This window comes from Numida meleagris, chromosome 5, assembly GCF_002078875.1.
Source record: "Numida meleagris isolate 19003 breed g44 Domestic line chromosome 5, NumMel1.0, whole genome shotgun sequence".
In the NCBI taxonomy this organism is placed as follows: Eukaryota; Metazoa; Chordata; class Aves; order Galliformes; family Numididae; genus Numida; species Numida meleagris.
Genome location: NC_034413.1, coordinates 4,317,826 through 4,332,708, shown reverse-complemented (window position 1 = coordinate 4,332,708; position 14,883 = coordinate 4,317,826). Strand labels below are relative to the sequence as shown.

The 14,883-nt window shown below is 42.2% G+C and overlaps 1 protein-coding gene across 5 annotated transcripts in view; it reads left to right on the top strand.

The window, feature by feature from the left end:
• The window catches only part of TACC2 (transforming acidic coiled-coil containing protein 2), a 113,035-nt gene that overhangs the window by 78,209 nt on the left and 19,943 nt on the right, over positions 1-14,883 (top strand). For 4 of the 5 annotated variants that reach the window (XM_021400256.1, XM_021400254.1, XM_021400257.1 and 1 more), the window contains 7 exons: positions 2,290-3,607; positions 6,169-6,204; positions 7,723-7,783; positions 8,701-8,902; positions 12,361-12,422; positions 13,248-13,363; positions 14,120-14,291. In XM_021400256.1, coding sequence (XP_021255931.1) covers positions 2,290-3,607; positions 6,169-6,204; positions 7,723-7,783; positions 8,701-8,902; positions 12,361-12,422; positions 13,248-13,363; positions 14,120-14,291 — 1,967 coding nt within the window. The remainder of the gene's footprint in view (positions 1-2,289; positions 3,608-6,168; positions 6,205-7,722; positions 7,784-8,700; positions 8,903-12,360; positions 12,423-13,247; positions 13,364-14,119; positions 14,292-14,883) is intronic. The other variant, XM_021400255.1, reaches the window with a different exon arrangement.

The window sequence follows — 14,883 nt, the reverse complement described above, 5'->3', positions numbered from 1 at the left end:
TGCGCTCTGAGTATCATTTTAATGTCAGGAAAGACCCATCTTAAAGTGTCTTTGTAGTGGTACAAAGCTGTGTTGCTCTGCAATGGCAATACACTGCTCGCTTCTTCCTCTCCCACGTTCCTGCTGCTACCAGGGTGGAGCTGATTCACTTGTGGTGCGGGAGGAGTCGAGCAGCAGCTCTGCGTTTCTGCCAGAAGCCCTGCTTTCTCAATTTCACATACTGTTCCATACAGAAACAATGGAAATATCACGGCAGCGAGTCGAGCTGCGCTCTGCGGGAATCTGTACTGTGAGTTTGGTTCGGAGGAAGCTGTAAAATAAGCAATTAAAGGGGTTAAAACTCTGCATTATGTGGAGCACGCCGAATCTGAATGCTGTTCTACTCTGAGCATGGAAGGCGTTGTACCTTCGCTTGCTGCTGTGATCTGTTCCCAGCCTCAGCTGTGCTGAGCCTGTCTGCTACATTCCAAGTCCTGCAGGGCACTGATTTTTATATATATGTATATATATAAAATAAATGTTTGTACTGGCTTTAAACAAGAGGTTTCAACCCTAGTGAGGCCTTTGGCACATGCAGGAATGAAAATAACACGCAATTTCAGAAGCCTGTGTTCAGATCTCCCTTTTACTTCGCACTGACCTAGATTTGGGCTCTGCTGACTTGTTAGAGCTATGCAAGTGTTTATTTCTGTGTATTCCCACTAAGTGTCTTCCATTCCATTTTGATGTAAAATGCCAGGATTAGTATAGCGTGGGCTTTCATGACGCTATTCGGGTCTGACCAGTGTCAGAAGTGAGTGATGTGTGTGTGTGAAGCTCAGCAAATTGTGTTTAATTAGTGACCATTCTGCCAGACTGAAACCACGAACAACCCAGAGGGGTTGAGGGGAAAAAAAATAAACTGTCCTGAAGTGCTGCCAAGTTATTAGCATTCATTTCAGAAAAACAAAACGACCACAGTAAAACAATGTTTTTAATTCTTGTAACTCAGTAAAATTGTCTTCATAGAAGAAAAACCATCTAGCTGTCATTCCTTTGAAAATCTCTGAATATACCTGGCACTGCTCTAAGGAAATGTGTCTGATTCCCTAAAATTTCTTCTGTTCTCAACATCCTTAAATAATAATTTCTATACAGACATAAAATTTCCTCTGAAATAAAGAAAAACTGTTCTTTCTGCTCATAATCCACTCATAGCTTCTAACTAAAAGTGCTTATTGATTCTCTGCCCATATTGCTTTTATGAAAAAATATGAATGAATGTAGCTGGGCAAAATGGAAATTTGTATTGCAAAACATGTCAAGATTGAAGTGAAAAAGATGCATGGAAATTTCCCTGTAATGATTCAAGGATGAGCAAAGAACTCGTTTGAAGTTGACAGCATGAAAAATGCTGCGTTGCTCGATAGGGAACACTGAAGCATTTTCTTTCAGTGCTCATCAGCGAGAGCTCAGCTGCTAGGTGTGCAGACCAGCCGGCTCTGTGGAGCCTGTGTAGGGAACTGGAGATTTCCCAGCTCCACACACCGACTGGGATACGTGCACTTTGGTGGAGGTGACAGAGAGGTTCAGACAGGGAGCAGTGCAATGGCAGCAGGGGCAAACCGTATTTGGGATCAGTAAAGTGTTTTAGTAATGAGTTTTCATGAGGTGGAAGGCAGAAAGGGCCATTATCTTAATCCTTTCTTACTTTTGTTATTTCTGTCTTTTCGACATACGCTATGTACTTTTCTATTTTGTCCAATATGATTGTTAAGAGAGTTCTACAAAACTTTTTAGGATTCTGTTCAATAAGCATGCACTTGGCTACAATGAAAAGATGCTCTGTTGAACAGTTTTAGTGTGTGATTCTCTCTAAAAATTTCCCTTCATCGTTGAATTGGAACTACCCTTTGAGAAATGTTTTGAATAATCAGTAGGGAGCATGTAATGGTCTTTTTTATAGAAGGTATGCAACTGAGAATATTTGTAGAGTGGTCTAATTGTTTTTTTTTAATTTTTATCATCATTTCTTTCATACAAGATTCTCGGTGGTTCATGTCTCATAAACTTGGAATTATGAGGTCAGAGGGGAGCGTATTGACTGCTTGGGGCAGACAGGAGCAGCCTTGATGTCTCGTAGAGAGGAAGCAGTGTTCCATTGTTTTTTCCTCTTGGAAATTAGTAAAAAAAGCTCATGGGAAACAAAACTTAATATGAACATGTAATTGCTGAAGCACTGGCCAAATTGTAAGGACATTTACTGCAAAAGAACGTTTAAAATTCACTGTTTTCTGTTTGTTCCCACAGGAATACCTCCTGAATCTGTCCCTGTAACTGATGTGTCACACAGTGAGTCAGTTGAAGAGAGCCCTTTCCGTCCTCCTTGCCATTCTTTTTCCACCGTCTTCGATGAGGACAAGCCAATAGCCAGCAGTGGAACTTACAACTTGGACTTCGATAACATTGAGTTGGTCGATTCTCTCCATGCCTTAGGACCGAGCTCTCCAGAATTGAAGAATCGTGACCCCAAAGCGAATGTTCGAAGAAAATCCACCGATTCAGTGCCAGTTTCCAAATCTACATTATCTCGATCTCTTAGCTTGCAAGCGAGTGATTTTGATGGAGCATGCTATCTTGGCAACAGCGAGACACTAGCGCCGGCAGCAGATGCTTATGGTACTGGTTCAAGCAGTGCTTCCAGTACCCTTAAGCGAACAAAGAAATCCAGGCCCGCTTCCTTAAAAAAGAAGCAGTCAGCAAAAAAATCTCTGGACGCTCCGCCAGTGAAGGAAACGCCACAAGAGCCTCCTGACCTTGGCGAAGCAGCTTCTGCAGGTGAGGAGAAACCAGCGCCTGAAGCAAAGGCTGACTCAGTAAAACCTGAATATACTGACCCTTCTAAAACCTCTGCTGAGAAACAGGAGGCCCCGGCTGTGCCTGAGGGATCCTCCCCTTTGGATCCAGACGGTTTGGAAGGGATTAGTGCTTTTAGTGCTGGAGGCAGCAAAGTGCAAAACTCGCCCCCTGCCAACAAGAAAACGCTACCTCTTACACCTGCACCTGAGGCTGGGGAGGTGACTCCGTCGGACACTGGGGGACAAGAGGACCCTCCGGCCAAAGGTGTTGCGGTGAGGCTGGAATTTGATTATTCTGAAGAAAAAGGGATTGGTGAAGACCAGCAGGAGAGCACTCCTCCTCCTAAAAAAGCAGGTAAAAAGCCTGGTGCTAAAATGCCACTACGGAGGCCAAAGACTAAAAAGTCGGTGGAGAAGCTTGACAATGCTCCGACCACGCCGACAAAGACACCCACTGATCCAAACGAAATCCCTATCACGAAAGGATCGTACACTTTTGATATCGACAAGTGGGATGATCCCAATTTTAACCCGTTCTCCTCCAGTACAAAAATGCAAGAATCTCCCAAGCTGCCTCAACAAACGTACAGTTTTGAGCCAGACATGTGCGAGGACTCTATTGACCCTTTCAAGTCTTCTTCTAAGATTGCCAACTCACCCACTAAATCTCCAGCCTCCTTTGAGATACCAGCCAGTGCCAATGAAACAAACGGAACTGATGGAGACAACTTGAATAAACCTGCAAAAAAGAAGAAGACGCCACTAAAGACGTAAGTTAAAGGGCTCAGATGTTTCTGGATTTGAAGCAGCACGTGCCTACCCCATAGCATAGTTAGAGTAGTTTTGTCTTTGACTAGAGAAAGGAAGATGCTGTTGAGTGCTGTTCACTGCACAACTGGACTCATGCCTGTACATGCTTTCCCTCAACTGTTACCTCAGTAGCTTGACATTTCCATATCAAAAGGGAAAACCAGGGGTGAATCAACCCTGATGAGACCGCTGGCCTGGGAATTGGGTTTTTGAAGTTTTGGGGTCCGGTGTAGCTTTGAATCTGATTGAGTCCAAATTTTATCATTTTTGTGCCAAATTTTCGGTGACCTCATTTTGGAATTTGAAACTGTTTAAGCTGATTCGCACCAGTAAAGACAATTTTATGAATCATAGTTTTTGAGTGAGGAATGAAACAGTAAGGTGAGAATAAATCCTCTATTGCACGCAGCAAGTTTTATCCGGTGACTTACAGCATTTGGGTAAAACTGGGCAACTTGAAGATTCCGTAGTTAATGTAAAGTCTGCAAAAAATGCCTTCCCTGGAGGAGTAGGGAGGAGCTTGTTCAGTTTTCCTGAGCAGCCTGCTACCCTCCAGGCATCTAATTCACCTCGCTTGCCAGATTTGAGGAAAAATGAGCCATTTTTTTTTCTTTTTAGGAGCATTTCTGACTTCTAGAAGTTACAGACTGCTGTGTAGTTGTTTACTGAGGGAGGAGCCTGTTTTTCTTTGTTGTTGCTTCTTTCTGAGGTGTGCCTCAAATTTAGGGGAAGTTAAGGTGGGAATTAAGATGCATGCTAAGCATCTGAGGCTATAGTCCAAACTAGTTTGGTCCAAACCAAGATGTAAAAGTCTGACTGCAAGAGGGGAACAATTTGAGTCTTATTTGGGAAGAGAGGGGAATTTTTTTGTCACTAGACCCTAAAGTCCAGTATTTACAGCCAGCCAGAGCCTCCTGGTGTTGTCCAGTAGCTGGACCCTGGTATAAGCTTCTTTGGTCCACTCATCTGCTCTGAATATCAGAATTAATTACCAAGTTGTTAATTTTGTCACAATTAAATTAATTGTGAATTAATTTAATTCACATTAAATTAATGTGAATTTTAAAAGAGTTTGTAGATTTTTTTTTTTTTTTTCAGGAGGTTGATACGAATTTTCTGCCCTTGTTTGGGACTTTTTTTATGACATTGTAATAGATTATATCTGCTCACTGCAGCCCCATAACCTACTTTTGCAAGTGGTTTCTAACAAAGAAGAGGATCTGCATGTTAATGCACAGTGCTGCCTGCAGCTCTAACACTTTCTAGAAGAAAGTTGGCCTAGAGCTTGCTGGAGGATGCCGTGGGAGGCAGTGGCTATATTTATCTCTGCCTGTCACTGCTCTCTCCATAAAACAGCCCCTTGGTCTGACTCCTCCCTGGGATCCAGGGCAGGAAAACCCAGCCTGGGCAAAGATGCTGCCTGTTGGAGCCTCCTTGGTGGTGCCTCCTCAAAGGGATAGGAGAGAGAAGCCAGTGCAAAATGCTGCTCTGTGCAGTTGACAGGTGTTGGAATTGGAAATGATACTGTAATATATCCAAATTAAAGAATTTTGCCAAGCCAGGTGGTTTTTTTTGTTTGTTTGCTTGTTTGTTTTCTGTTGAGAGTTGCAGAAATAAAATTCCATGGGCTAGTTTGAGAACATGTTCATCATACAGAAAGACTGCTATAGTTAGATGAGACCCACGGGAGGTGAAGGAGCCAGGCATGAGCATAAGCTAAGTGTGCACTACTACCTGCTGTACGCTCTCTTTCTTACGTGTGTGAAAATCAATAACAATATTCAACTGTTATTCTTGAATGAGACCTGGAGCAGCGTAAGGACTGACCTCCACGTGAAAACGTGAGGTTTTTAGAATGGATGTCAGCTTGATGCAGATCACTCTCTGTTCACGTGCTGAAGTGCTGAGCTGTCTTGTGATGGATCATCTTCCTCAGATGAAAGTGAACAAAGAGCAGCTGATGCCTCCTGAGTGCCTGCTCGATGATGTATCCAAATAGGTGGTCTGTGTCGACATCCCTCCTGAAAGTGCTGGGTGGTTGGAGGCTGTCTTTAGAAATGCAACGTGCCAGCCTTAAGAGCCTCACACGTGAGGAACGGAGCAGGAGCTGCCAAGCTGAGTAGTAGTGCTTTCCTTAAGCTTAACTGCCATTCAAGACAGTCTGACATCCCTTAGAACAAGCAGTAGTGTGCTTTGAGGAGAAAGCAGGTGGCTTCCATCAGGGAAGGCAAGGATGGTTCGTTTGTCGATGCAAATTTAGCTCAGTGGCTTCAGCTTTGAAAAACGTGCTTTGCAAGATGAACGCATGTCTAAAGTATAACATTGAATTTAAAAAAAGAGTAAAAAACTTAATATTTTTTCTTCTGAAACTGTTGCACAATAAAAAGCAGAGGTTAACGTTATGCAGGTAGAAGATATGCATGATCAGATTGCCGTAACACATTAACAGAGTATTTGTAGGTTTATCTTTTTTGTCAGTTCCTTCTGTCTGTCTCTCTTTTCTTTGTCTTATTTGTCTTAGGATGGTAGAAGATGTGATGTCTGTATGTTCTCTGTTGTAAGTAATTCTAAGCTAACAATTCAACTTTCTTCTTTGATTTATGGGCTTTTTAATTTTACTCGTTTATTTTGCAGCATGATCAGTTATTATTCAGCATGAAGCTCTTATGTTAACTGTGTCGCTTCACTGGCACGTATGAAAGCTTGTTTAAGGAAAGTGCCAGTCTGTGAATGAGTTAGAGGAGTCTAATGCCTCGTTATCTGTTTGCCTGTCAAAGAAGATCCTCTTTAAAAAAAACTGCAGAATTCACATCCTTGAGATCATACAGCAGAGTTTTATTTCTACCGTTGTACAAAAACATCGTACAATCGATCTCTCTTAAGTACTGCAAAAAGTATTTCTCCTTAAGGGAATAACTTGTCCTAATTATTTCTGGCGTCCTAACTGGATAATTAGTAGCATCGAACACCCTAATATTCAGCTGCCCGATTTATCTTCCCCTATAGAAGTGGTATTGATTTACCCTCTTCCAATTGAAACCCAACGTTATAATTCATGGTGTTGACCTTGCTGCTCATTGACCAGGGATGAGCTGATGGGCCGTAATTTTTGCCACTGCCCCTCAAGTTCCTACATTAAATCTCTATCAGTGAGTTGGATGTGATGTTTTCTGCCTCTCCTAGTCAGTAGCAAACATGTGTTTGAATAGCTGTGCGAATATGCAAAAAGATGGTAGATAATTGGTTGATGTCCTTGTTAGGAAATACTTAAAACCAATTGTAAAGAAAGATAACACTAAATTTATAATTATACACCTCCATATGACATAAATTCTTCATTCTCTTTGCCTGATTTAAACTTGTGGTATTTTAGAGGGCTATAGTGTCTGCACTCCTGGTTTGCATTGTGAGCTGTTGGGCGCTGGAAGCAGCACTGCCATATTTGATGCTGTATTTGTTTTAAAGGGAGATATCTCTTGTGTCTGTTGGTAAAGATGGAACTTGGTGCTGGCATCTCAGCAACAGTGTCCGCCTCAGCTTTTTCTATGTCCTTCACACAAAGCATACCCACTTCTTTCTCATCTTAATGACTTGTGGGGTGGTTGGAGCTGACTGACCGAATCTCTCAGGTTTAACTCCTGGGTCATTCCTGTAAAGATATGTTTTGGACTTTATTTTCAGATGGGAAACTGAAGCAGACGGAAGTTAAATAATTTGCTTAAGGCCACTGAGGATGTCTGTGGTGGAGCAGAGATTTGAATTGCAATGGAGCAGCAGCTCTGTTCTGTAAATATGTCAGTAGTTAGCAGGAAAAAAACCACACTTTTTATCTGTGAATTTAGAAATATGGCAATCCTGCTTTTCTCAGCTTTTTGGGAACCAAGGCCTGTTCCAAATGCATGTCAAGAATATGTACCTCCAGCATGTTTCTCTGTGGTGCTGCTGCCTAATGGATGGGATTTGAAAGCAGAAGGGCTTACAGAGATTGCACTTTCTGTAGCTGTCTCTTGCTAAGTGTGAAATGACCCATTTCTTTCTGCTGTTACCATGCTAACTGTTCTAACTTTGTTTTTAGTGATACATTTAGGGTGAAAAAATCACCAAAAAGATCGCCACTATCTGATCCTCCTTCTCAGGTAAAGTACTGCATCGTTGCCATACATGTAACCGTATGCTTGTAGGGGGGAAGAAGAGGCATTTGATTTATAATTGTAGAGGTATTAAGCTTTTGGCACCTATACAATAGATATTGCTCCAGGAGTCCCAATTAGACTGTTCTCGAGCGTGCTTTGGAAAGCTCTACGTTACAAAAAATAAATATCTTTAAGTTATCATTCTGAAAAATGAAGCCAAGTATCCACCTTGGAATTTTTGTATTTGGAAGTAAGAAGCTAGATGCACGAAGCTTGTGGGCTGCAAGGAAGATAGAAGTAGAACAAGGGGCTGGTCTAGCAAGAGCACGTGCTTGGCAGGCTCTATTCCTTGCTGTAAACAGCCGGCAGGTGGTTCCCTTGGAAGGGAGTTAACAAAAGCTCTCTGTGTGTAAAGGCCTGACTGCTTTGATGACACAGCTCCTTCCACGCTGCTGCCTGCCTTCTTTTTTCCCCATCCTACCCTCTCAGTGATGCGGGTTGATGGTATAGAACTGCAGAAAGAGTTCATGACCTCACAGCCCTACACAGACTTGCTCCTGCAAGGGAAGCCTAAAAAGTCAGCTTTGCAACTTAAAGACTTCAGTCCCAGGTGGTGGGTGCAACTTCTGTCAAGTGCTTAATGGATTTAAACGGCTCCAGATTTTCTTTCTGCCTTATTATCAAGGCAGCTTTGCAATGTGAGTGTTTATCATCGAAGATTTCAGCTAGAGGAAGAAGACTTGTTGCTAGGGCAGTTCTAAATGCAGCGCTTCAATATTTTTCAGTAAGCATTTTAGACAGAGCTGCAATGAAGAGTGTGGAATTAAAGGGATGACTGCAGTCAGGAGGAGCAATTCAGAGTTGACTGTATAATCTCTTGATGAAAGATAGCAGAATTGATCAGCCCTTGTTTTCTACAGGATCCCACCCCGCTGCCTACCCCAGAAACGCCTCCCGTCATATCCGCGGTGGTCCATGCGACGGATGAGGAGAAACTGGCAGTGACCAGTCAGAAATGGACCTGCATGACTGTGGACCTGAGCACAGACAAGCAGGATTACCCACAGCCCTCTGATCTGTCCACATTTGTCAATGAGACCAAGTTCAACTCTCCTACAGAGGGTATGCTTCGTACAGGGCTGTCTGCACCCAGCTGGTGTTATCTTGGGGAACCCTAAAAATGGCTCTCTTTGGATCAGGTTGAGGAGCGTGGCAGTTATGGGGAGCTGAATAAATGACCCCAATAGTCACATCTTGAGTTTTCAAGAGAGGGTAGAGATGCAGCTTAAATGAAAATGAAAGAGCCCTTCAGAGAACGTTGACTTTTGCTTTCTTTTTATGATTAATTATAGACTTGCTCTCCTCTTTGGGTGCTGCCTGTGTCTTCACAGGGCTGAACTGCTCTCTGTCAGTGCTCTTAGGTCTGGGCTCACTGCGCCAAGGATTTTGCCCGAGCCCCTGTAATGTGAGTGGGAGAAAGTATGGTTACAACTCTGCTCAAAGTTTGTAGGTCTTAAGGAAAAGGTCTTAATGAGACCTTTTCCTTACCACCTCCCCTTCAGGCTCCTGGGATCCAGGTTTCTTTATTCAGGTGCGAAGTAAAATCACCTTAGGTGTCAGCCTAAGGTCTTTCTTCTGGTACCTTAGTATAAGCAATTGCAAGACAAAGCTGGAGGTTTCTGGGAAGAGAATTGTCATTCCAGGTCTGTGAAATATGGAAGAGAGAATTTAGCCTCTTGGAAATCTGTGTGTGGCCTTCGCTGGGGTTAGCAGAGGAAGCACTGCTCTGCAACATCTGCTCGGAGGGCAAATTTTCAGCTTTCAGGGTGGGAGGAATGCATGAGTTTACCTTGGCTTAAACTTTCTCCTCTCGATCAGATTTCCTTATTTTTCCTAACCCTTTGACCTGAGTCCCAAGCTAACACTAAAGCTGTTCTATACCATTTGAGGAGTTTTTGCTTAAGAACTGCTAAGCTTTTAGGTCAAACGTGTTTGATATTAAAAGGCATGAATGATAAAGCTGCTTTTAATGGGACTGCACATGTTCATATGCACATGCTTATACATTTGCACAGCCTGGGCTTCTTGGAAATCTGTCGAGTCTTCTGTTCAGATAAGTATTTCAGTCTGGATTAGTCCATTTGATTTCATGGTCAAATGAGAAATTCTGTTAATTTTTTTTTTTTTTAAGCCAGGAAATACTTTTTAGAAAATATCCTCCCAAATCTTGGAAAGTGGAAGCTGTATGAAGGGAAATGGAACAAAAGAATAGTGAGAGACTCTAAAGCAATCACTTGAGCTATCAAAGCGGTAGAAGAAAGTGTGCAAAGCGCCTAATTAAATGCTAATTGTCTCGTCTCATGTGCTGCACGGTATAGTCGGAGTTTCAGATTACATACTAATTATAATCAACAACGCTTCCGCTTTTCAGATCTCTTAAAAATAATCATTTTCTTCCCTTGGCAGTCTTACTACTGCTGCTTTGAGAAATGTTTGAGCAATTCCAGTGCTGTTTCTCAGCGCAAATCTTTTACCCCTCCCAGACCCTGTTGTGACTGTTATCCTGTAACCTAACACTGCTTTTGTACCGGTACAGCCCAACCACGGAGTCAGCCCGCACACCCAGTGCTCATCTGTTGCACTCTGCTTATAGCTGCTGCCATTTTTTGTGGCCATTTCACAGACCAGAAATAAGCAGTAATTATTAGCAGAAAGTTCTGATGTAACCGTGCAGCTATTTGTAGGAGGAGTTGGAGAACATCACTTAGTAAGTCTGCCGTATGCCTTTATAAAAGATAATAATCTTACCTCGTAGGATATCCCGGGCATTTGCAGATTTTGAATGCATGGAGATAAATGGAGCATAAGATTCTGGAGGGGAGATAGTATCTTAGAGGTGATAGCTGGGAGAGGAGATGCTATCTAACCGTGAGGCCAGTGAGATGAAGCGAGCCATGCTGTTCCTTTTGTTCCTTGCTGAAGTGTTTCCATCTGCGTTCTGCTTTCTTCATCAGGAAAATTAAATGCATGCTGTCCCAAAACGGGCAGCTGTAGGGTGACGGCCCGTGGTGGCACGGCTACACTGCACAGCCTGCTGGTGGGCTCCCTGGGGGCTGGCGGGGCCATTATCTGGTGTTTCTTCATTTCTCCTGCAGTACAACGTCCAGCGGGTTGTTATCATCTCGTCGTTTCAGTTTTGGTTTTGCTTTCGCTGGGAAGAAGTTTGTGTCTGCTAGCTGGAGGTTGTCTGCCTCACCTGGCTTCTTATTACCATTAAAGCACGCGGTGCCAGGAATTTAAAGCAGCCGGGAGCCTATTATAGCATTCTCTTCACTTAGGCATTTCAGTGTTAATATCTCCCAAATGTCGTTTTCTGTGTGTTTGTGGTTGTTTTACAAAATACATGGACTGCAGAATCACATTTCTTCTGCTCTCTGATGCTTTTTGCTTAAAAAAAAAAAAAAAAAAAAAGAATCTAAGAAGGTAAGAGGTTGTTTTTAGGGTTGGTTTTGCTTCTGAAGAACAGATGTTCTAATGATGGTTTTCATCTTCCTGATACAAGCCCTGCTTCTCAAAAGCTGCCCAAATCTAAAGGAACTTTTCCACATGCTTTAATCTCAGTGTAAATGCTAGTGTGTCATTCATTGGGATTTCTCCATAATGGAAATGTGGTAAGTGATTTGTTGGGTTAGACTCATGGCAACGGGATAAAATGTGAAATTTGGGCGAATTTAATTATGTTTTTAATTTTTAAGTTAAGATGTAACCAAACAAAGTCTTGGCTTTGATTTGGGTCCAGGAAGATACGCTCTCCTTTCCATTTGGCTGTGTTTTATCAGTCCTCCTCTCTCTCAGCTCACCACTGGATGACAATAGATTGGAAAGAAATCTGGTTATTCCCTCCAGTGTAATTAAGAGATTAGAAGTAGAGCAGCAGCAAAGTTTTGCATTTTTATTAGGGTCTAGACTTAGGGCTCTTTGTAAGCTTTCCCACCTTAGGCTTTTCCTCCATAATTAAAATGTGACAACAGCCAGGCAAGCTGGGCTGTGGTCTCAGCCCTGTTCAGTGAGTGTGCAGGTATTTCATGCATCTTTCTTATCTCAAATGATACCACGGTTGTCCTTCTTAATTAAGAACTATGTGATGTACATTAAGAAACAGATTATTTCATTTCATAACAGCTTGCTGCACCTTTCTGCAGGCATTAAAGGAACATGGAATCAACATCACCAATAATTGAAAAGCGTGTTTTCTGTGATAAGATAGAGGAGAGTTCTCTGCTCTGAAAGCACTCTGGGATTGTGTTAATATTCTGGGCTCTGAGGCAGAATGTTGGGTAAGCTGATAAAGCAGGAAGTTTTCAGGCAAATGCATTTGCTTGAAATGTGTCATAGGTTCATTGTTGATAATCAGTGAAAGTACATCTTCTGCTTTCCCTCTGTATATTCTATTTTTAATATCTCATAGAAAAGTATTGAGAGTGGAAGTGGCCCTTGTAAATGAGAACACAGCTCATTTACTTATGCAAAAATCATTTCATGGCATGTATCTAATGGCTTTTTTTTTGTTTCTGTTGCAGAATTGGAATATGGCAACTCATATGAAATAGAATATATGGAGAAAATAGGCTCCTCTGTGCCTGTAAGTTCTCACCCCATTTCCATTCATTTGCATTCCCTTGTCATAATGCAATATCCTGATAATGCCATCAACCTCACTACCCCTTAAATTAATTATGAAGTGCCTGCAGCAGATTTGCAAACCCAGTTCCTTTTAAATTGGCTTAACTGGGGTAAATTGCATGTGCTGTGTTGTCCTATATCCTGTAGAGCCTGCTCCATTTTATTTTATTTTTAAGCTAGGATCCTAGCAGTTCTTTCTGGAGATTAAAAGAAGCTCAGTAGTTCCAGCAGTGCAGAACACAGAGCTGTCTACACCAGCTGCTGAACTATTTTAAGAAAAGGAGAGTAAAACTTTTAAGAAGATGGAGAGAATCCTGAGAGAATACAGAATGAACGTCAAATATGGAATGCAGCACTATGTGTTAATCAGTTCTTTTGCCTTCCATTCAACTCATGGATTTGGTAGCTTGACTAGATCCAGTGGGGACTTAGAAGAGCCAAGGGTGTATGTCAGGTACATGGACTAAGGAGAATAACGTTGTATTCAATGAATATTTTGGCAACTTTCAGTCAACAGATGCCTCCAGCCTGACAGGAGCAGAAATCTGATTAACCCCAGATTGGGAGAGAAAGAACCATTACAAAGAGTGAACTGTTTAGGTTATGTTCTCTATCGATTTCTTCCTTAAAGGGATCATCTTTTATCAGTATCAGTTAGCATAGGGAGGATTACAGTCCTATATTGTTAGCTGTTTGTCAAGTCATTCGGTCACTTAAGGCAGTAAATTAGCTTTAATGGAGAACAGCTGAATTCCTTAATGAGTCTTTCTCTTCCTGTTGCCAGCAGGATGATAGCACCCCGAAGAAACAATCTTTATACCTAATGTTCGATGCACAGCAAGAGAGCCCAGTCAAATCGCCTCCCGTCAGGCTGTCTGATTCCACCACGCCGTGCTCAGGGTATGTCACTGCAAGGAAATGATGTCAGGGAAGTAGGTTGCCATCCTAACACACAGGCAGGCACTTCTTCCTCTTTTCTGCTTCTGTGTTGCGGAGCTGTTTGTTTATAAATAGATTCCCATCTGTGTACACATATGGTAGAGAACAGAGGGCAAAGGTACAGAAGTTGTGCGATGGAAAGGAATAAGGACGTGTATTTCTCCTTTATTTTCTTACTGAATAGAGTCACAGTGGCAACTGTTTCACAAGGCTGTGGCTTCCTACTTAGCTTTTCCTTCTCAGAGACTGGGGTCGTTTTCGTGTCAATCTAGAAATTATCTAATTGCAACTTTTCATTTGGCCTTTCCTAGCTGTATTTTCTAAAAAATGAGTCTTGTTCGTAAGAACAGCGTGTGTGGGTTGTGTTTATGTTCCAAAAATTTTGCTCCTTAAGGACATCTGTTCTCCTTAGGAACATTTGTTTCCTGGGAGAGATGTAGGTCATGGTGAGAAAGGGGTAAAAAGGCAAGGGAGAAATATTTGAGGAATGTGCATAACCTTTCTGATGGAACTGGGTTTATTTAGCTGACTCCAGTGTGCGGCTTTGAAGGGATATTGCGAAGCGTTATGAGATAGAATGATAGAAAGATGAGCTGAAACAATATTTATATTTATACACGTGGAAATAATGAAGAGGACGTACTTTGGTGTTACCAGAAGCAGAATTGTGAAGGTCTCGTGCTCCACCCTGAAAGCGTGCATACAATCCTTCCCCAGGTCAAGTTTTGAAGACCCCGAAGCCCAGCAGTCCTCTGGAATGAAAATACAACATCCAGCTTCCCGAGTCCTCGCTGCCAGCCAAGAGGCACACTTACAGTCACCAGACAAGTCAAAACAGAAGGACTTAGAGCCCATGACGCTAGGAACAACCCCAGAGGCTATTGAAATAGTAAGTAATTTATGTTAAGAATTTGGGAACCGTTTTCTTGCAGAAAATTCACCTCATGTAAACCTCAGAACAGGTGGATCTCACGAGCAGAGCAAGAACTCGGCCTCGTGCTTAAAGATCTTAGTAGCAGCAGTGGCAGGTCCCAAATGAAACAGTTTGGTGGAATTCCGAAGAGTTTAACTGTACTTGAACATGCTGTTGTGATCACTTATTCCAAGCTGACATTTTGAAGTGCTTTTTTCTTACACAGTTGTTTACACTTCAACTCAATATTTGTAGAGATGTTTTAGACATAAATTAGGTGTTCTGTAGAAACATAGGAACGTGGTTTGCTCTGCTGTATGTGGCATAAGATTTGAAATTTCTGTTGCTAAAAAGAGACACACTTTCAGATTTGCTGAAGAACTCTTAACTCTGTTGTCATCTGATGCTGATAATGTAAAAACCACTTTTTAGATCACTAGAACTCAGCCCAGCTTCCAGTTAAGTCACTTTTTTTCAGTAGCTTCTCTGGGTTGGAATGGATTTAGTAGTGACCCCTTTCTTACTTAAGGCCTGCACTGCTTATTGACTTCAGTGCACTGGTTCTCAA